The following is a 21,958-nucleotide window of genomic DNA, read 5'->3' on the forward strand; positions in this document are numbered from 1 at the left end:
TGTTCGACATTGTCTGACTCATGGCCACATTTACACCCTCCACCTGGGTGGTCCCTGTCTGCGTGGTGGACACTCCATTGCATGGCCCTGTCGAATCACTGGGGGCGGGGTGGCGTAGACGTGCAGTGGGGGGTGGGGGGGGTCGCCATTACACCCACCGGGGCTCAAGTTCATTCACCCGTCAACTACAGTGGCACTCAGTCCCCTACCCAACCCCGCAGGCATCGGACATAGCACAGCTTGCATTGGTGTAACAGTGAGTTTAATTAGAAAGATTATATACACATGCCCTAGCCCCTATAACTGAACTGTGCACAGCACCCGTGCCAACTTGCTAGGTGTGTAACTTCCTGGCCTTACGGGCCCTACCACTACGTCTCTGTGCCTCCCCAGACGCTACAGCAGGAATGGAGGCGGACTGCTGAGACTCCTGCCCTACGACTTGGCTCCTCGTCGTCGCTGTTTTCCTGGGGCGGCCCAGCTTGGATGGGCCAGGCTGCTCCTCGGGCGTCCTGGATGTCGTGGTGCCACCCTGTTCTGCCTGCTGCCCACCAGATGCACCAGGGGGAGTCCGAGGTGCCGCGTTGTTCCGGGACCTCCCCTGCAGGAGTCACCGGCACAGGCTCCAGACCCTCCTCCTCCCTTGGGGAGCCCGGTGGCCCCCGGTCCTCTCTATGGGACGGGGGTGCGAGCGGAGACAAGCCCCGAGGCACCACCGACACTTGGCGCTGCCAGTCCTGGAGGCCCGCTGTGGTATCAACCAGGGTCTGAACGTTCGCAGCGATGGAGCTCAGGGCGTGGGCTATCCCCATCTGGGACTGCGCCACCTCCCTCTGGGTTTGTGCGACACCATCCAGCATCTGGGCAAGGCCAGCGGTGCTCTCAGCGATGGTCTGCTGAGACTCGGCCAGACTGCAGAGCGCGGCTGCAATGTCCTGCTGGCTCTGCCACATGGCCGCCTGTGAGAGGGCAGCCCTGCCCTGGGCCATGGATGACACGTGCACAAGAAGCCCCACGCCTTGCAGAACCTGACCCATGGCCGACACCGTTGCCCCCATTGCCTCCACCGCGGACGCCACCTGTGCGTTGTCGGCCTGGGTGGCAGCCATGACCGGCACTACTCCCTGCTCCTGGACACGGATGGACTCCTCCACCTGCGTCTGCAGCTGCTGGAAGCCGCCCGTCAACCCGTTGTCTAGTCCCTGGGTGTCTAACTCCACCGGGTGTATGGGTGGGTCTGGTAAGTCCAGGAACCCGGCAACCGTCTGGGCGGCAGCTGGTTGCTGGGGCTGGGCTGCCCTCCGACCGTCCGGCTCCTCGGCTGTTCCTACCTCCACCTGCTGCACCGGTTCAGCTGTGTGGTGCGCACCAGTCAGTGTCCCAGAAGCCTCATCAATAAAGTGCCCAACCGAGGTGAGAGTCTCTGCGATGGTGGAGGGTGTGGGCGACAGCAGTGCCGAGAAGTCAAGGTCGTCGTCGGAGCCAATGTCCGGGGTGTCCTGCGTCGACCCCTGGCCTGATGGGCCCTGATTCGCCCCTGTCTGTGTTTCACTGTCCAGTCTGTCAGTCCTCTGGGTTGCTGTGCTCTGTGTGTCAGTCCTCTGTGTGTCAGTCCTCTGGGTTTGCGTGCTCTGTGTGTCAGTCCTCTGTGTGTCAGTGTCCTGTGTGTCAGTCCTCTGGGTTTGCGTGCTCTGTGTGTCAGTCCTCTGTGTGTCAGTGTCCTCGGTGTCGTGTGCATCTGGGTCCTGGGTGTCTGTGTCCTGGCTTTCGGTGTCCTGGGTGTCCGTCCTCTGTATCTCAGTGTCCTGGGTCTCTGTGTTAGTGGAAGGGCTTCCATGGCGTCTGGCCTCCCCGCCGTAGCCTGCGTGCCTGGGGGCCACTGGTCCTGGCACTGGCCGTGGGCTTGCAACGCCAGACGGGCCGGGACCACCGGCGGCTGGTCCTGTAGCACATAAGACAGCATGTTTCATTAGACAGGTGGACAGCGGTGGGGGGGGGGGTGCAGTGGGGCATGGGGTGAGGGGGGTGCAGTGGGGCATGGGGTGAGGGGGGTGCAGTGGGGCATGGGGTGAGGGGATGCAGTGGGTCATGGGGTGTGGGGATTGCAGTGGGGCATGGGGTGTGGGAGGTGCAGTGGGGCATGGGGTGAGGGGGTGCAGTGGGGCATGGGGTAAGGGGGTGCAGTGGAGCATGGGGTGAGGGGGTGCAGTGGGGCATGGGGTGAGGGGGTGCAGTGGGGCATGGGGTGAGGGGGTGCAGTGGGGCATGGGGTGAGGGGGTGCAGTGGGGCATGGGGTGTGGGGGGTGCAGTGGGGCATGGGGTGAGGGGGTGCAGTGGGGCATGGGGTGAGGGGGTGCAGTGGGGCATGGGGTGTGGGGGGTGCAGTGGGGCATGGGGTATGGGGGGGCGGAGGGGGAGTCAGGCGGGGGAGTTTCAATTGCTGGTTCGCCTCTGACCTGACAGCCGGCAACCTCCCGGTCCTCGGCTCCGCCTGCGAGGTCCCATGCCCTCTGCTCATGGATGGTGAGCAGGTACAGTACGGGTGGACCCCCTCCGGTTCTCTCCCGCTCCATGTGGTTGTGGGCAGTCTTATCCTTGGGGGGGGGGGGGGGCGGGGGGGAACAAACATCAGTGTTAGGCAGGCCGACGCAGGCAGCACAGATGTTGGGTATATGATGGCATGGCAGCACGGGGCACCCGGCCAAAGCACCTGGCATGGGTGGGTGCAGCCCTTGTGGGTCAGGTAGGGGGTTGCGCCGTCCCCCTGCAGGGGGGGGGTGGCGCCTTTCACATGTGTGGGAGGTATGCGGGGGTGGTGCCAGGGGCACGTCACTGTGCACTCACCCTGCCTGCCCTTGTAAGGTCGTGCATCTTCTGCCGGCACTGTTCGCCGGTACGTGGAGTGTGCCCCACGGTGCTGACGGCATTGCCCACGTCCCTCCACAAACGCCGGACGGTGCTGCGCGGGTGGTGGTGTCCACGTCTGGGGCACAGGACCGCCCTCCTCTCCTCCACCACGTCCAGCAGCGTGTCCAGGTCGTGGTTCTTGAACCTCGGGGCGGCACAGCGGGCGGTGGCCATTTTGCGGGTCTCGGGACTGAGCGCTGCTCGCGCACCTTAAATGACGCGGGCCAGCGTCATTGAGGCGTCGTGCCTATCCGATGCCGGTCTGGGGCCGCTCCCACCACGCTTCTAACCACGCCCGTCCTTTTGTGGGCCAGAATCGCTACTGACGGCATCCCGTTCCTGCCGTCATAAATCTCTCTGGGTTTTACTTCGCCGCTGGATCAGAGAATCCCGCCCCTTATTTATGGAGAAAAGTGATACTGACTGAGGCATTGTCTGCACTCTATTTAACTGCATTATAAGTCTGTCAGTCTTTTAAAAATATTGCCATATGCTTGCTAGGTGAGTAAAATATATAGGCTGGCATCTTCCAGTACCCCACCCTGTGGTGGGTTTTCCAGCACCCTCGCCATTGACCATCAGCAAGGTTTTCTGGTCCAACTGAAGTCAGTGGCCATTTGGCGTTGCTCACAGGCTGTGCTCCTGGGGAACCTGCCACGGGCATCACCTTTCGCAGGACTGGAGGACCCCAACGGCTGGAGGAGCTGGAAAATCCTGGCCATATTCGCATCTAGCTGCTAAGACATTTGCAGCCCCATTTAATCAAGGGACTAGCCGGCAAACATTTGTGAAATCGTTCCCCTCCCAAATTCTTTATCTGCATTTTTATCACGCAATGCTTTATGCTGGGTGAAGTCATGCTTCAGCTATGCAAAATCACGGTTAAACCACACTTGGATCATTGTGAGCAGTTCTGGGCTTTATATAATCGGCCTTAGATGGAATGCAGTGTAGATTTACCAGAATAATACCTGGAATCCAAAGGTTAAATTACGCGGGCGATTACTCAAACTAGGGTTGCATTCTTTGGAATTTAAAAGCTTGGGGGCTGTTTGATCAACATTTTGAAGTTATTAAATGGAACAGATAGGATGGTGTTGGTTACAGAACATGTCTGATGACGAAGTCTCCATAATCTTCTGTATATCAACAGCAACTATTTATTAACTACTTATACATATCTACATGTCATAGATAATATAATCATATCACATAATTTACAGCGCAGAAAGAGGAGATTTGGCCCATTGAGTCTGCACAGGCCATTGGAAACAGCTCCCTACTTAAGCCCACACCTCCACCCTACCTCCGTAACCCAGTAACTCCACCTAACCTTTCGGACACTAAGGACAATTTAGCATGGGCAATCCACCTAACCTGCACATCTTTGGACTGTGGGAGGAAACTGGACCCTGGAGATAACCCACGCAGACATGGGGAGAACATGCAGACTCCACACAGACAGTGACCCAAGCCGGGAATCGAACTTGAGGCCCTGGAGCTGCGAAGCAACAGTGCCAACCACTGAAAGATACAGGCAAGGATCTAATTCCGTGTCTATGTCTCGGCGAACACCACACTGACCCTAACTCTGTGCCTTCTTACATCACGTATGGACGGTACTGTACTCAGACCACTACACTAAAGGTAAGTCAACGCTAGTTCTGCTGGTAGGGAAGTTTAGAAGTCAAGAGCATATTCTAAAAATAGGAAGTGAGATTAAGAAATACTTTTACACACAAAGGCTGGAATTTTCTGCTCCCGTTCATGTCGGGCATGTTTGGTGACGGGAGTGGAAAATATCCAGAGAAGTCCAAAGTAGCGTTTCCTTAAAAAAATATATTTTTTTGTTTCATGAAGGCATGAAGCGATTGTCCTCTCCCCCATCAGTGATCGGCCACAATTCCTGACGTTGAAGATCAGGAACATCATTAGAATAAATTTAAATATAATTTCCAAGCCCATGCGCGGGAACAATTCCCCCTCACCAAAATGTCCATCCACAGCAGCATGATGACAGAATAGGTGTGAAGCACAATTGGTCTCCGAAGGTGTGCACTTGGTGAGCAGCCAAGGGAATCTCAGGTGAATGCAGCACTCAGAGGGGCGAGGGCCATGCCTGGGTACTGCCCAGATAGTGCCCAGGCAATGCCAGCTTGGTGCCAGAGTAGTGCCAACTTGATGCCAGCGTAGTGCCTGGGTAGCACCGGGGATGCCAGGGTAGTGCCGGGGGGGGGGGGGGGGGGGGGGGGGCGCAGATTATGCTGAAGGAGTACCTAGATGAACTGGTTTGTTCACTGTGCGCTGGGGCAGTCTTAAAATATGGTGCCCGGATCATCAAATGCCAAAGTTGCTGGTTGGGAGGACGTGTCAGAGGCTACCCCGCCAGCGATACGTCATGGAATACGAGACTTGAAATTTTCTTTTCAAAGATCCGCATCATATGGTAGAGAAAGCCGCCATTGCCGTTGGTGGCTTCAGCGGCGCTTTTCCTGCCCAACATCGGCCTCTGTCGATATCTGAGAAAATCCCAGGGACTGGGTGGTAGAAGTTTGGAACTCTCTGCTACAAACTGCAACTGACGCTCGGCCACTTGTTAATCATTGAATCTGCAATTGCTAGATTGTTGTTAACCAAAGACATTAAGGGATTATGGGGCAAAGGAGGGCGGCAGGATTATGGGGCAGGAGGGTGGTTAGTCACAGCGTCAGGGACCCGGGTTCGATTCCCGGCTTGGGTCACTGTCTGTGCGGAGTCTGCACGTTCTTCCCGTGTCTGCGTGGGTTTCCTCCGGGTGCTCCAGTTTCCCTCCACAAGTCCCGAAAGACGTGTTTGCTAGGTGAATTGGACATTCTGAATTCTCCCTCTGCGTACCGAACAGGCGCCGAAGTGTGGTGACTAGGGGATTTTCACAGTAACTTCATTGTTAATGTAAGCCGACTTGTGACACTAATAAAGATTATTATTGTATGGAATTATTGGCAGATCAACCATGATCTCATTGATTGATGGTACAAGCTCGAGAGGTTAAATCTCAAGGTTAAATTTCTACTTTTGTTCACAATCTCTGCATATGTGCACCAAATTATGAAATATATTACCTTCTTGTGCTCAACACCGTGAGAATCACAGTGAAAAGTAACCTGTACACTGACTTGCACTGGTCAGTACAAACTGTACATAAAAGTTAAAAAATGAATTAAAAGACTGGATGCTACAAATTGAAATAAAATCAGTAAACGCTGGAAAAATCTTTGAATAGAGAAACAGAGTTAATGGGAATATGGCATTGAAAGGGAGGTAGCGGGCGGCATGTGGCACAATGGTTAGCATTGCTGCCTCACGGCGCTGAGGACCCGGGTTCGAATGCTGGTCCTGGGTCACTGTCCCTGTGGAGTCAACACATTCTTCCCATGTCTGCATGGGTTTCACCCCCACAACCGAAAGATGTGCAGGTTAGGTGGATTGGCCATGCTAAATTGTCCCTTAATGGGAAAAAAATAATTGGGTACTCTAAATTTATAATAAAAAAAGAAAGGGAGATAGACCCAAATGCAATTGTTTTTTGGAAGTCGTTAATTAAGCATTAAATCCACACAATTAATGTAAACAGCTAAAAAATTGATTCAACTATATATGGCAAACATTTTATTACAGCTATTTTACCATAGCTCATAAGTAACTAATCAAGGGAACAGTGGATCAATCACCAATCACTAGCAGTCATTATGAAGAATAAAGGGAATAAAATACTGGGTGGGAGGGGAGAGATAGCCGATTGTCACCATACGCTTAGCAGGAGACTATCATTTGAGGGGGATTAGAGAATCTGCTGAATTTCTATTGCATATCTTCTGGTGGAAATTATGCGTCAGGGAGGGAGATGAGTGGACAGGTTTACCCCACCGATGTAGGGAAATTGGAGATGTGTGTACTGCTGAAAATGGACACATTTCCAACTTCTTTGTGTCCTGATTTTTGGTGCTGTGAAGATGCTGTCGGAAAAGTGACAGTTGGTATTATTGTGCCTGTCCTGATGAGTACAAGATGAAAAGTTTCCACAGCCTGTCTCATTTTTCACCAATACTCAAGTTTTGTACTACAAATATTCAGCAACATTTCACAGAATCATGGAATGGTTGCGGAAGGAGGCCATTCAATGCCTGGTGTCCATGCCAAATATTTTTTGTTTGTCTTATTAATGGGGGAATGTTAATACTTTTCTCCTAAGTTGTTATTTTGTACTTTAATTATATTACTAATTGCATGGATCTAATCAAACTCACAAGAGACACGAGGAACAAAATAGACATAGTGAGAGTAAGTACACGAAGGCTAGAGAAATGAAGACAGAAGAAAGGAGACAAAACAATAGAATATAAACAGAAAGACAGAGTGGAGTAATTTGAATGAGGGAGACATGCCAATGGATAGCCTAGGTTTTGTTTTTATTTCGGCTCTGGAAAATACTACCGAGAAATTCAGGCAAATTCTGAATTTAAGAACAATTTGTGCCTTCAGATACATCATGTCCTTGAACTAATTTGTGGCTACAATTATATATGCCATGTCCTGCCCTTTCAACTTTTGCATTTGGCAGTTGGCCAATCAAACTGTAAGGAATTGCAGGAATATTTGGTTGAAACACCTCTTCACCCAGGGAATGGTGAGCCTGTGGAATTTGCTACCACAAACATTAGTTGAGGCCAAAACATTACATGTTTTCAAGAAAGGTTTATATATAGCACTTAGGGCTAAAAGGATCAAAGGATATGAGGGGAAAACAGGAACAGGACACTGAGTTGGATGATCAGCCATGACCATAGTGAATGACGGAGCAGGTTCGAAGGGCCAAGTGGCTTCCTCCTGCTCCTATTTTCTATGGGTGCAATTCAGCAGACTGAAGTTAAAGTCCTATGAACGGTGCATTTAGCGGGGTATTTCTTGGCGGCTGCAGCACTGAGAAACACTCCGCTATCCTATTGTACTTTGCCGGGTTTTTTTGGCCTTGGGGAGATTCTCTCCACCGAAGTCACATATAGAGGGATTTCCCACTGGCGAGGGATTTCCCACTGGCGAGTTGAGGCTCGCCGGAAAGGCTCCTCAAAGATCAGGGCGGCATTTTGTCCGGCAGCCCGGATCTCCGTCCCCCCTCCTTTCAGCCCCCACTCACTCTTTTGACCCCACCCTCACCCCTGCAACATTGGGGAGGCAACTGTGAACTCCCCCTCATCCCCCTTTATCTGGTAAGGCCCCTGGGTGTGACCCCTGGCAGTGCCAACCTGGCACCTGATCACCCGGAACTGCCAAACTGGTATTCTGGTGCTGCAAGGTTCCCAGGTGCCAGGGGGAGTACTTAGCTGCCACCCTACCCAATTCCCGAGCACCCGGGGTCTCCAATAGCCAAGGGAGCCCACCAGCTGTCGTTGTGCTTGGCCTGCATTTGCGTGTGCCAGTACTAAACGGCACCCTGGCAAGGTCTCCAAGGCGCGGCCAGTGAGTAATCTGGTGTCCGGGTATTTAAATGAGCCATAAGGCTCCTTTGAATATTCAGATCTAGATCTCACCCAGTGAGAGTTAGATCCAGATCGTGCCCGGCCGAGCTTGTCGGGTGACTTTCGGTTGGCCCGGCGCAGAGTCTAATTTGAGGCTTTCGCGCAATTCACCAGTCACACCCGGATCTGCGCCGGGCACAACGGGATCACTGAACTGTGCCCCATTTTTCTGATTTTGAAATGTTATACATTAAATTTTACTTCTCATGATGATACCATGTATATTTTGTGCCACAGAAAATAATGTGGTGTACATTTTTACACTTAATAATTCTATACGTGCACATACCTTGTGAGAGAACCAACAAATGTGCTTGCATCCCTGCTTTGTAATGCTCTCCATTTTCACAATCTAATAGCCATATACCAGGTTTAGATGAACGCATTTCAATGGTTCTAAAGGCACCTATGTATTTCAGTACAATGGTTTGATTAGAAAGAATTTCATGTCAGAAGAGTTGAAAAATACACAATTCCTTGAATTCTGTGCAGTAGAAATAATTCTGTTCTCACTTATATTATCACTTTACTACTATAATATAAATCAATAGAGACAAAATAATAGGAATCTAAAGAAGTGTATTTGATTGCAGTACAGAAATGATTAGATTCTCTTAACCTGGTGTTGTAAGACTTCTTAATAGATTCTCTTAGTTCTTTAATTGTGTCAAAGGGTGAAGTAGCACAGACACTTTCCCCCCCCCCCTTACCTGGATATAAATTGTAAATGCCCAAGCGATGCTCACTCTCCCTTCTTTCAATGAACGTCTGACCATGGAAACGTATTGAATGCACATCCTCTGAGCTTCCCATGTTAATCAAATACCATCGCACCAGTTCTTTTTCGAACATCACCAGACCCCTTAAAGAGGCATTGACAAATCCATTTATAGCTGGAAAAATAAATTTGTTGTTTAACCCAGAAAACAATTGTGTATAAATATTACTGGGTATTTTGAAAGCAATGATCCACTCACAAAACTGTCTACTATCGATGGGCCAAATAGCCTCCTGATGCCTGTAGTGATTCTATACAAGTGTGAAAATTGTTAATTTTGCTGGCACATTATTTGAATTAAAATTGTTACGGATTATCACTTTGAGTTGTCAAACTTCCGGGACTGTCCTGCAATCTCCAGGAAGGAAATATTAATATATTGGCCTCTGCTGCAAACAGGACACAGGAAAAATCACAGGGTGGGGGGGGGTTAAATAAATTGCTCATTTTTTTTCATTCCTTTGAACACTTTAGTTTATTATTTTCTTTAAAATGCTGGAGATAGGTTTAAAAAGTTGTTTGACTAAATGAAGTGGTCGGAGGCGAGAGGCCACATGACAAAACTTCCAAGGATCTGTCTAACTGGAGTTGTCGTCCTATTGTGGGCAGAAATTCCAGTGCCAGTATTATGCCCACACAAATTAATAATCTGCATATAGAACTAAAGTTCCTGAAGAAATGTCTCACCTCATGAAGACATGGTGGTGAGGGTGCTGTGGAGTCCACTTGTTCACTTTGTTTGTTTACAGGAGGATTATTTAACAGAGAAAAAAAGGGGAATAACTAGAAGGAATGCCTATAATAAAAATCTACCTTGGGATTCAATTGCAAACATTGCTATTCGTTATCACGCCCGATTTTCTGAAAAAAGTTGACAGCTGAGGTTATTGTAGGGATTTTAAAGTTAAAGGCATTTTAATACTGAGAACAGAGTAATTACCATAAAATGTATTGCGCCGTACAAGATTGGAATCGTTCTTGCCCATCTCACAGGACTCCTTACAAAGTTGCTCCTTGTTGTCATGAAGGTACCAACTTTTAGTTTCATCGAAAGTATGGAAGAGCAAAACGAACTCGCGAGCATCGCCAGGAATTTCATTAATGTTGTTCAGTGTTCCATTCTGACAGATCACCAAAGGCCCAATCAAACCTGAGTTAATATCCTTCACCTATAAGGAATGAAACAATACTTTAAACATTTGCAAAGTGAAAATATTTCATTTTGTAGTTTAAAATCCTTAGATTCTCCTCTGACATTTTGTGTCTAGAACACTTACATAGTCCACGCTGGAATAGTAGACCCAGGTCTTGCAGACTGAATTGGTGGTTCTTGGTGCAGACCGAGGTGGCACATTCCACACATAAGTGTACGTGTGTTTTGGGAGAACAGCATTATCGGATCTAAACCAATCAGAGGAGAAATCTTCATATCCCTCTCCTTCAGATGATTTTTCATATGATACTCCATGTGCGTGAATGGAGTATGGTCTTGAAGCAAGGTTTTTGAACATAACCTGATAAATAAGTGCAGGTTTTAGAAAGTTAATGCTACGTTAAGTAAGTTTTTTTTACCACATTGCCTTATTCTCTGCACCTGGATATAGACAGTGCAACTTTGAAAATGCCTGTGAGCTTACATCAGAGGTAGGCCATGTTGAGTGACCTTCAAATGTCCTTCCAGTCGGAACATTATGATGCTGGGAATGATGATCATTCAAAATGTTTATCATTAAGAATACATTTTGCAGGATTAGAAGAATTTGTTTTACTATTTGTTCATGGAACCTGGGTGTCAGTGGGTGGGCCAGCATTGCCCATTCCTGACTGCCCATGAGGGGACAGTTAAGAGTTAACCACATTGCGGTGGGTCTGGAGTCACATGTAGTCCAGACCAGGTAAGGATGGCAGATTTCCTTCCTTAAAGGACATTAATGAACCAGATGGGTTTTTACGACAATCAACAATCATGGTCATCATTAGACTTTTATCATAGAATTTACAGTGCAGAAGGAGGCCATTCGGGCCATCAAGTCTGCACCGGCTCTTGGAAAGAGCACCCTACCCAAGGTCAACACCTCCACCCTATCCCCATAACCCAGTAACCCCACCCAACACTAAGGGCAATTTTGGACACTAAGGGCAATTTATCATGGCCAATCCACCTAACCTGCACATCTTTGGACTGTGGGAGGAAACCCGAGCACCGGGAGGAAACCCACGCACACACGGGGAGGATGTGCAGACTCAGCACAGACAGTGACCCAAGCCGGAATCGAACCTGGGACCCTGGAGCTGTGAAGCAATTGTGCTATCCACAATGCTACCGTGCTGCCCCTTTAATTCCGGATTTTTATTGCATTCAAAGTTCACTATCTGCCATGGCGGGATGTGAACCCGGATCTACAGAGCATTACTCTGGGTCTCTGGTTTACTTGCCTGGTGACAATACCACTATGCCAAAGTGTAATCAAAGCAGGAAATAGGTTTCTATATAGTGCTGTCACGCGGTACGTTGATGTCAAATATTACACGTTAATTTCATCAGCTGGACTCACATATGGAACTTCTAAAAAGGCAGTTTCAACGGTTGAAACAAAGATACTGACTTGAGATGGCTGCCAGAGGTCACCTGACCATTCTCTAACTACAAGTTGGTGAAACTTCTGGAAGCTTCCAAAATGGATTATAAAGGGCAAATCTCCCGGGAAATTTCACACCGGCTTGTCAAGGAATACTCCAAGGACACAAAACAATAAGTCCAGACATCTTGATTCTGTATTTGATTCAGTAACTAAAGAGAGCTATCAAAACTGGTTATGCACAATGAAGTGCTAAAACTACTATTAACCCTCTATTAACTTTCAGTGGGTTTGGCCATCTGATGGAATATTCACCATTACCATGGGCAGATTGTTAATTGCTTTCCATCGTGGACCAATGGACATTAATCATGTGACTGAAACTGCCTGTTACATTTTGAAATAACGTTAAGAAACACACAGTTCAATTTTTAAGAAATGACATCAGCAGCAAATCAGAAAGCTACTTTCACCTTCTATTTCTCCCTCTCAACTAAGTTTGGACCTTACGAATCTTATACTGGAATGTGGGCAGCAAACAAAATCCACCAGAAGACTACAAATTCGACAGCAGTGTTTTCAGAAGGAAAACCAAGGACTATAATGTTAAAAACTACTTCAATAGTGAACAACAGCATCAGGACTTTTAACCATAAACTCTCTAATTATTTGTCTTTTCTTGTTGAATCTGAATTTGGCCAAAAGTTAGCCTCCTTTACTTTGGAACTCATATTTTTACATGTAGTGTGTGTGTGTATTGCAACAGTTGGGGTGTGTTTTTACCATTTACATTTTTTTAGGATCTTCAACTGGGTGGGGGTGGGTGCTTTTAGCACAATAAAAACTAATCCCTTACTTGTTTAAACTTTCTTAATTGTGGCCACAACTCCACTTTCCACCTGTCCCTGATAACCTTTGACTCCCTTCATAATGAAAAATCTAGCTACCGCTACCTTAAAAATATGCAATAACCTTGTTTCCATTGCTCTCCAAAGTAGACAGTTCCAAAGATCCTCAACTCTCTGGGAAAAAAAGAACGTTTTAAATGGAAGACCCCTCATTTTTAAACTGTGTCCCCTGGTTCTTGTGTCTCCCACAAGAGGAAACATCCTTTCAGCATCCACTCTGTCAAGTCCCCTCAGAATCTTGTATTTTTCAATAAGATCACCTCTCAATCTCCTAAAGGCCAAAGGAAACAGGCCCTGCCGGTCCAATCTTACTTCATAATATAAACCCCCCAGCTCAGGAATCAGTCAGGTGACCTTTTGCTGAAATGCTTCAATTGAGTTTATATCTTTTTAAAACAAGGAGACCAAAACTGCACAGAGTACTCCAGATGTGGTCTCATCAATGCCCTGCACAGCTGCAGTAAAACATCCTTCATTTTATATTCCATTCCCCTTGCAATAAACACCAACATTCATTTGTCTTCCTAATCACTTGTGGTACCAAATACTAACTTTTTGTGATTCATGTACCAGGACACCCAGATTCCTCCGTATCTCAGAGTTCTGCAATCTCTTTCCATTTAAATTATATACTGCTTTTCTATTCTTCCTGCTAAAGTGGACAAGTTTTACTCTATCTGACAGGTTTTTGCCAACCCTTTAACCTTTAACCTATCTATATCCCTTTACAGACTCATAGGCCAGGATTCTCCGATCCCCCGCCGGGTCGGAAAATCGGCGCACCACGCCGCTCCGACGCCGGCCGGCCAGCCGATTCTCCGGTACCGATTCTCAGGCGCCTGCGGGATCACGGCCGTGCCGGTTGGGGGCCGTTAAAAGCGGTCCCTTGGCAATTCTCCGTGCCTCAACGGGCCGAGTGCCCGCCGAGTTCGGCTGAGTCCCGCCGGCGTAGGTTACCTATGGTCCTACCCGGCGGGACCTCACAGTTCTGGCTGCGGGGGCCTTCCTGGTGAGGGGCGTGAGGATCTGACTCCGGGGGGGCCTCCACGGTGATCCTGGCCCAAGATCGGGGCCTACCGATCGGCGGGCTATTTCCGTGGGGGCCTATGTTTCTCCACACCGGACTCCTGTAGGGCTCCGCCATATTGCCTGGGGCCCTGCACAGAGACGGAACCCACGTGCATGCGCAAACTCGTGCCGGCAATGGCGTGCATGCGCAAACTCGTGCCGGCTGTGGCGTGCATGCGCAGACCCGTGCCAACCATGGCGCGCCAGCTGGAGCAGCGGAATCCACTCCAGCGCCCTACTAGCCCCCTGGGAATGGGTGAATACCTGGGCCTGGAGGCCCGATGACGCTGGAGTGGCTCACGCCGCTTCTGACGCCGGCGTCAGAACTTGGCCGCGGGATCGGAGAATGTCTTCTTCATAATTCGCTTTCCTACCTTTGTGTCATCAGTAGATTTAGCACCATAAATTAATTCCCTTCATCCAAGTCATTGATATAAATTGTAAATGTTGAGTCCTCAGACTTTTCCTTGTGGCACTCCACTTGTCATATCTTGCCAATCTGAAAATGATTCATTTATGCCTACTCTTTGTTTCCTGTTGGCTAACCAGTCTCCCTCCATCCTAATATGTTATCCCCTAGACCAAGAACTCTTATTTCGCATAGTGACCTTTTAAACAGCACCTTGTTAAATGCCTCCTGGAAATCTAAGTGTAGCAAATCCACAGGTTCTCTTTTATCCATGTTGCTTGTTACTTCCACAAAGAACTCCAATAAGTTAGTCAAACATGATTTCCCTTTCACAAAACTATGCTGACTGTCTGATTGCATTGGAATTTTCCAAGTGCCTTGCTATAATTTCCTTAATAACAGATTTCAGCAATTTCCCTACAATGGATGTTAAGTGGTTTGTAGTTTTCCTGGTTTCTCTCTCCCTCCTTTTTTGAATGAAGGACCAATTTTTTAATCTGATGGGACCTTTACAGAATGTAGGGAATTTTGGAAAATTAAAACTAATGCATCTACATTGCAATGAGCATGTAAACATATAAGAACATTCACTGAATTGGCACATCCATCCTTTTAAATTTCAAAAACCTGGGTGGCGTGGGGAAAAGTCCTGCCACCATCCTCACCGGTTTGTAACAATACTTTATCATGTCTCTCAGGTACATTTCAAAGTGCTACATGATATATATGACTTGCTTGGATGTGCACTAACTATGTTCTATAAGTGCACACAGCGTGGACTGAGTTGAGTTGGTTGAAGGAGGATTGTTGGACAGGACGCTGAGCAGAACTCCCCACTTTTTTTGAATGGTATGCTTCATGTGAGTTGAATGGACAAATGGAACTTCAGGTTAACATCCTATTCGGTTTCTCAGCAATATATAGGCTGTCATGCTAGACTGTGTGCTAAAGTCTTGGAGTGAGGCTTTACTCACAATCCTTTGATAGTGGGGCAACTCATTGAGTCAAAATACCGCTTAAATGAATAATGCACTTTTTTAAACTAACTTGTAAGCAGAATCCTACTAATTTGAAGATGCTACATGCAATGCTTATAATGATATAATGTAAACAATTATTTGAATATTACAATATACCTTGATGACATCGTTAACTTCTGCCCTGATGACAGGTCCAAGTATTCCCAAGTGGTCGAACCTTTCTCCACTTTCATAGGGTGTCGTAAATAATGCATTTGTATATCTCCGAAAAATGACTTTTTTATACAGAGTATTTCTTTGCTCTGCTGAACTTTGAATATCTCTGAGAACAAATCAGGAAAATATTATAGGCGGAAGAGATTCCCACTAAGTTTAATAAGCCAGGACACACATAGAAATTATATACAAGCTGTACTGATAGTCATGAATGATTAGTGATACAAATGATCTTCTTTCAAGATAAAACATATGTCATGTACATAAAATATCACGATATTTAAGTGATCATTAATTATAACACATTGCTAAATGTTGATGTATTTCAATATTTGGTACCTTAGGGTTATCTGGCATTTATACATTTTTAAGGAGTGGGTCTTTGAATTAATGATAATATTCCTGCCTCAGGTGAAGGGCTCAAATGTTGCTCCAGACAGCTACAGTATTATGGGTGGCCCAAAAATTATTTTCACTCCTCTGTGATATAGCACGGTGTTCCACCGGCCTACACAGCAGGAAACACTTCCCGTGTTCCAGATGAGAGAATTCCGCCCGTGGACATGGCTAGGTTTTTGGAGTCGGGCATGGCCCCTCAGAGGAGTCGTGAACCCCAGTCTCCATGAGGCGACCTTATAAAAAGGGAAGTTCAAAAGGTCCTTCATGTGCCCTGTGATAAGCTCTGCCCATCCAGCCAACCCCATATGGCCCTGAGGCGTATCTATTTATGTATTGGATGGAACGGTAGCACAGTAGTTAGCACTGTTGCTTCACAGCACCACCAGGACTAGGAGCGGAGAACGAGCTTGGAATTTGGAGCTCCGGAGGTGACGTCAGGATTCAAAAGTGATGCGTGACAAGAGAAAGCAGCTGATGGTACAGTTGGGTAAGTATTTCTACTTTTATCGCTTAGAGTTTGTACGGTCTATATTTGGTGATCTATCATTTTAGGGTTTATATCCTGTAGTAACGAGGACCAGGGGAAGAGGGCCCAATAGTAATTGATATTATTTGATTTGGAGTATTTTCCAAAAGGTTTAATTTAAAGGGGCAAATCATGGCAGGTGAGCTTAACGCCATGATGTGCTTCTACTGATCTACGTGGGAAGCCAGGAACATTTCCAGTGCTGGGGCCGGCATGTGTGCAGGAAGTCTCTTCAACAGCAGCTCCTGCAAGCCTGGATTTTGGAGCTGGAGCGGCAGCTGGGGACACTCTGGACCATCTGCGAGACAGTGAATATCATGGATGGTGAATATATGGAGGTGGCCACACTGCAGGCTAGGATTCAATTGGCAAGAAGAGAATGGGCGACTACCAGTCAGAGCAAGAGGATTAGACAGGCAGTGCAGAATCTCCTTTGCCCATTCCCCTTCAATACAAATATACTGCTTTTGAAAGGGGGGGGGCCTCTTAGGGGAAAGCAGCAGCAGCCAAATTTGTTGCATCACTGTTAGCTCTCCTACACAGGGAAAAAGTAAAAAGTGTAGGAATACAATAGTTATAGGAGTTTCAATTGTAAGGGGATTAGATGGGCGTTTCTGCAGCTACAAATGAGACTCCAGGATGGTATGCTGCCCCCTGCAGCTCGGGTCAATGGTGTCATAGAGCATCTACAGTACTGGGAAGGGGAGGGTGAACAGCATGTGGTCGTGGTATACATTGGTACAAACAACATAGGTTAAAAGGGATGAGGTCCTAAAAGCAGAATAAATGGAGTTAGGAATTAAGTTCAAAAGGTAGTGAACTAAAGGATTAATAACAATGCAATGTGCTAGTCAGAGCAGAAATAGCAGGATCTATAGGATAGATACGTGGCTGAAGAGATGTTGCGATGAGAAGGTTTCAGATTCCTGGGACATTGGGACTGGTTCTGGCAGAGATGGGACCAGTACAAACTGGATGGGATGCACCTGGACAGGACCAGGACTGATATCCTTGGGGGAGTATTTGCTGGAGTAGTTGGGGAGGTTTTAAATTAAAATGGCAGGGGGGTGGGAACTTATGCAAGGAGTCAAAAGAGAGGGAAACATGGACAAGAGAAAAAGACAGTGAGCAGAATAAGGAAAGTGATATGCAATAAAATCAAAGGCCAGAATCAAACAGGGCCACAGTGAAAAATAGTGGGAATGGGACAAGGAATGTTAAAAAGACAAGTCGTAAGGCTCTGTGCATTAATGTACAGAAATTTGCAATAAAGTGGACAAATTAATAGTGCAAATGGATGTAAATGGGTATGATATTGTCGGGATTACCGACAAGGATGCAGGGTGAACAGGGTTGGGAATTGAACAACCAGGGGTATTCAGTATTTAGGAAGAGCAGACAAAATGGAAAAGGCGGTGGGGTTGCATTGCAGGTTAAGGAGGAAATTAATGCAATAGTGAGGAAGGATATTAGCTTCGACAATGTGGAATCTGTACGGGTAAAACTGAGAAACACCAAGGGCAAAAAGCAGCAGTGGAGGTTGTATATAAAACCCCAAACAGTAGTGGTGATGTTGGGAATGGCATTGAACAGGAAATTAGAGACTCATGCGATAAAGGAACATCTGTGATTGGGCAAATCAGATTAGCAACAATACTGTAGAGGACAAATTTCTGGACTGCATACGGGATGGTTTTCTGGATCAATACCAACCAGAGAACAATCCATCCTTGACTGGGTATTGTGTAATTGGCAAGCGAGTTGTGAGAGGCCACTTGGGGATAAACAACCATAATATAATAGAATTCTTCATCAAGATGGAGAGTGACGCCACTGATTCTGAAACTAGGGTCCTGAATCTAAATAAAGGAAACTAAAATAGTATGAGGTGTGAGTTGGCAACGATGGATTGGGAAACTTTGTTTAAAGGGACGACAGTGGCAAACATTCAAAGAGCGCATGGGTGAACTGCAACGATTGTTCATTCCTGTCTGGTACAAAAGTAAAACGAGTAAGGAGGCCAAACCATGGCTTAATTGGGAAACTAGAGACAGTATTAGATGCAAGGAAGAAGCATACAAATTGGCCAGAAAAAAACAGCAGACCTGAGGATTTGGAGAAGTTTTGAATTCAGCAAAGGAGGACAAAGGAAGTGACTAAGAAGAGGGAAATAGAGTATAAGAGTAAGCTTCTAAAAGTTTCTGTAGGTATGTGACAAGAAAAAGATTGGTAAAGACAAATGTAGATCCCTTACAGTTAAAAACGGGGGAATTTATAATAGGGAACAAAGAAATGGCTGTACAACTAAATACATACTTTGGTTCTACCTTCTCAAATTAGGACACAAATAACATACCACAGTGAGAACATACCGATAGGGGGGAACTGAAGGAAATCAGTATTAATAGGGAAATGGTGTTGGGAAAATTGATGGGATTGAAGGTGGATAAATCCCCAAATCCTGATAATCTACATCCCAGAGTACTTATGAAAGTGGCCCTAGAAATAGATTCATTGGTGGTCATCTTCCAAGATTCTACAGACTCTGGAACAGTTAATACAGATTGGAGGGCAGCTAATGTAACCCCAGTATTTAAAAAGGGAGGTAGAGAGAAATCAGGGAATTATAGATCAGTCAGCCTGACAATGGTTGTGGGGGAAATTCTAGATTCCATTATAAAAAATCTAATAGTGGAGCACTTGAAAAACAGTGGCAGAATTGGACAGAGTCAGCATGGAATTACAAAAGGGAAATCATGCTTGACAACTCTACTGGAATCCTTCGAGAATATAATTAGCAGAGTTGATGAAGGGGAGCTAGGATGTGGTTTATTTGGACTTTCAGGAGGTTTTTGACAAACTCCCACAAAAGAGGTTAGCGTGTAAAATGAAAGTGCATGGGATAGGGGTAATGTATTGAGATGGATAACAAACTGGTTGGCAAACAAGAAACAAAGGGAAGGCATAAATGGGTGTTTTTTCAAATCGCAGGCACTGATCAGTGGAGTGCAGCAGGGATCAGTGCTAGGACCCCAACTATTCACATATATTTCAATGATTTAGATGAGAGAAGTAAATGTAATATCTCCAAATTTGCAGATGACACAAAGCTGGATGGGAGGGTAAGCTGTGAGGAGGATGCAGAGATGCTTCAGCGTGATTTGGACAAGTTGAGTGAGTGGGAAAACGCATGTCAGATGCAGTATAATGTGGATAAATGTGAGGTTATCCACTTTGATAGCAAAACCAGGAAGGCAGATTATCTGAATGGCTATTGATTGACAGAGGGAAATGTGCAATGAGACCTGGGTGTCCTTGTACACCAGTCGCTGAAAGCAAGCGTGCAGGTGCAACAGGTAGTAAAGAAATCAAATCGTATGTTGGCCTTCATAGTGAGAGGATTGGAGTACAGAAGCAGGAATATCTTGCTGCAGTTATACAGGGCCTTCGTGAGACCACACTTGGAATATTATGTGTAATTTTAGTCTCTTTATCTGAGGAAGGACGTTCTTGCTGTGGAGGGAGTGCAGCGAGGGTTTTCCAGACTGACTCCTGGAATGATGGGACCGACGTATGAGGAGAGATTGAGTCGGTTAGGATTATATTTGCTGGAGTTTGGATGAATGAGGTGGGAACTCAGAAATCTATAAAATTCTAACAGGACTCAGCAGGGTGAATGCAGGAAGGATATCCCCAATGGCGAAGGAGTCCAGAACCAGGTATCACAATCTAAGGACACGGGGTAAACCATTTAGCACGGAGATGACGAGAAATTTCTTCACCCAGAGAGTGGTCAGCCTGTGGATTTCTCTACTTTAGAAAGCAACTGGGGCCAAAATATTGTATAATTTCAAGAAGGAGTTAGATATAGCTCTTGGTGCTAAAGGGATCAAAGAATATGGGGGAAGGGGGAACAGGTTATTGAGTTGGATGATCAGCCATGATCATAAAGAATGGCTGAACAGACCCGAAGGGCCGAATAGCCTATTCCTGCTCCTATTTTCTATTTTTCCATAAGTGGATTTGACTCCTACTAAAGCCCTGAAGAGAATATAGAAGATAAATCTTCATTATGGAGAAGTAATCAATCCCAGAAGGGATTAACACTTGCTGCATTGAGATCAGAAGATTAAACATGGATACTTATTTTATGCAGCCATTCCTCCATTTGATACTAATCCAATATTCTAGCTGGCAACTTGGGCTGATTGAAGCACCTATGCAGGCATAATGCACTCGCTCCAACCATACAAGTATCTGCACTTCAAAAGTATTTAATTGGTGCTCTGGACTTCCAGAGGTCAAGAAAGGTTCTTCGTGCAATGCTCTTGCAACTTAGAATGAGTAGATAAAGGTTTGGTTGCAATTCATTTGTGTGGACAACTCAAACTCGTGGGAATTTCAGGTTTCAGAGTTCAATGGAGAACAAACTGTGTTTAAGTGTAATACACGTGTTCCACAAAAGGTAAAGGACAGAATTCTCCTTCTGCCAGGGCAGACGGGTTCCTGCCCTCCATCTCCATGCAGAGCTTGTCTTCATGGATAGCACCATTCTGCTGGACCCATGGACCCCCCCTGTGTCACTGTCACAGCTCAGTACTGCACCTGGGGTTTGGGAGTATGGGGGATACCTTCATCCCAGTGTCACACACCAGTGTCTGCATGGACAGGACTGTGCTGTACAGCAACTGCAACAAAGGTCTGAAGTTTAAACAGGGATGGAGTGAGAGGTGATGTGGGGTAGGGGTGTGGCCTAAAGATGACAAGGGAGGCCTCTGCGGAAGGAGAGTTGTGCAAGGAAAGCGCAAGGGCTCACAATGGCAGGCAGAAGGGCATGCAGGTTGATATGGATGACAAACAATGGCAGGCAGAGGGAAGGCACAGGGGAGGGAAGTTGAAGCCCTGACAAGGCTGCATGAAAATCTCACAAACAAGGGGGTCAAAAGGGATACCACATCGGTTACTGAAAGGAGATGCACAAAGACTCCAAATGTGTTGTGTTGATGTCCAAGTGGAGCATGGGGGCCTTGCAGGCGATGGGCTCAGGTGGAAGGTGGTTAAATTGAGGAATGAACTTCTTCTTGAGACTGCTAATGTTTTCCTCTGGGTTACTGACATCCTGTCTGGTGACGACAAGTGGGCTGGAGAGAGTGATACAAGTTTGATGGACTGGTATTTAAATATGTTAGGAAAGAGTTAATGTTCCCCAATGTTCAAATTCGAATTTGAGCTTTAATTGTTTAATAGCCCACACTGATTGTTTGATAAACTGCACATATATATAATGGGATACAGGTGGCACTGTGGTGTTGGATGAGAAGTGATTGTACACTTGATTGAAGAATTCAAGACTTGTTCTCCAGTTTTTATTACGGAGATATCATCGGAACTAAACAATGGTAGCAGAGAAATGTTTCTGTAAGTAAAATAAAAGGTTTGCAAACTAATATTTCTTCGGATGAAACGCTCTGAATTCCAATCTTGAAGAGTGATTGGGATTAGCTTGTAAAGCAAATGGTTGAATCCAAGGTTAGAGTGTCAGGGTATGACTAACCACCATTATTTTCTGAGCGTGAACCCTATGACCAATGGAACAATTAAGTTGAGGGCAGCATGGTGGCACAGTGACTGG

At 46.5% G+C, this 21,958-nt stretch overlaps 1 protein-coding gene across 1 annotated transcript in view; it reads right to left on the reverse strand.

Moving 5' to 3' along the window:
• The window catches only part of f5 (coagulation factor V), a 229,780-nt gene that overhangs the window by 72,312 nt on the left and 135,510 nt on the right, over positions 1 to 21,958 (reverse strand). Inside the window, exons 14-18 of the mRNA XM_072513824.1 lie at positions 15,342 to 15,507; positions 10,519 to 10,755; positions 10,182 to 10,410; positions 9,174 to 9,356; positions 8,753 to 8,869 (exon numbers count right to left, since the gene is read on the reverse strand). Coding sequence (XP_072369925.1) covers positions 8,753 to 8,869; positions 9,174 to 9,356; positions 10,182 to 10,410; positions 10,519 to 10,755; positions 15,342 to 15,507 — 932 coding nt within the window. The remainder of the gene's footprint in view (positions 1 to 8,752; positions 8,870 to 9,173; positions 9,357 to 10,181; positions 10,411 to 10,518; positions 10,756 to 15,341; positions 15,508 to 21,958) is intronic.

This window comes from Scyliorhinus torazame, chromosome 8 (assembly GCF_047496885.1).
Source record: "Scyliorhinus torazame isolate Kashiwa2021f chromosome 8, sScyTor2.1, whole genome shotgun sequence".
NCBI classification, from domain to species: Eukaryota; Metazoa; Chordata; class Chondrichthyes; order Carcharhiniformes; family Scyliorhinidae; genus Scyliorhinus; species Scyliorhinus torazame.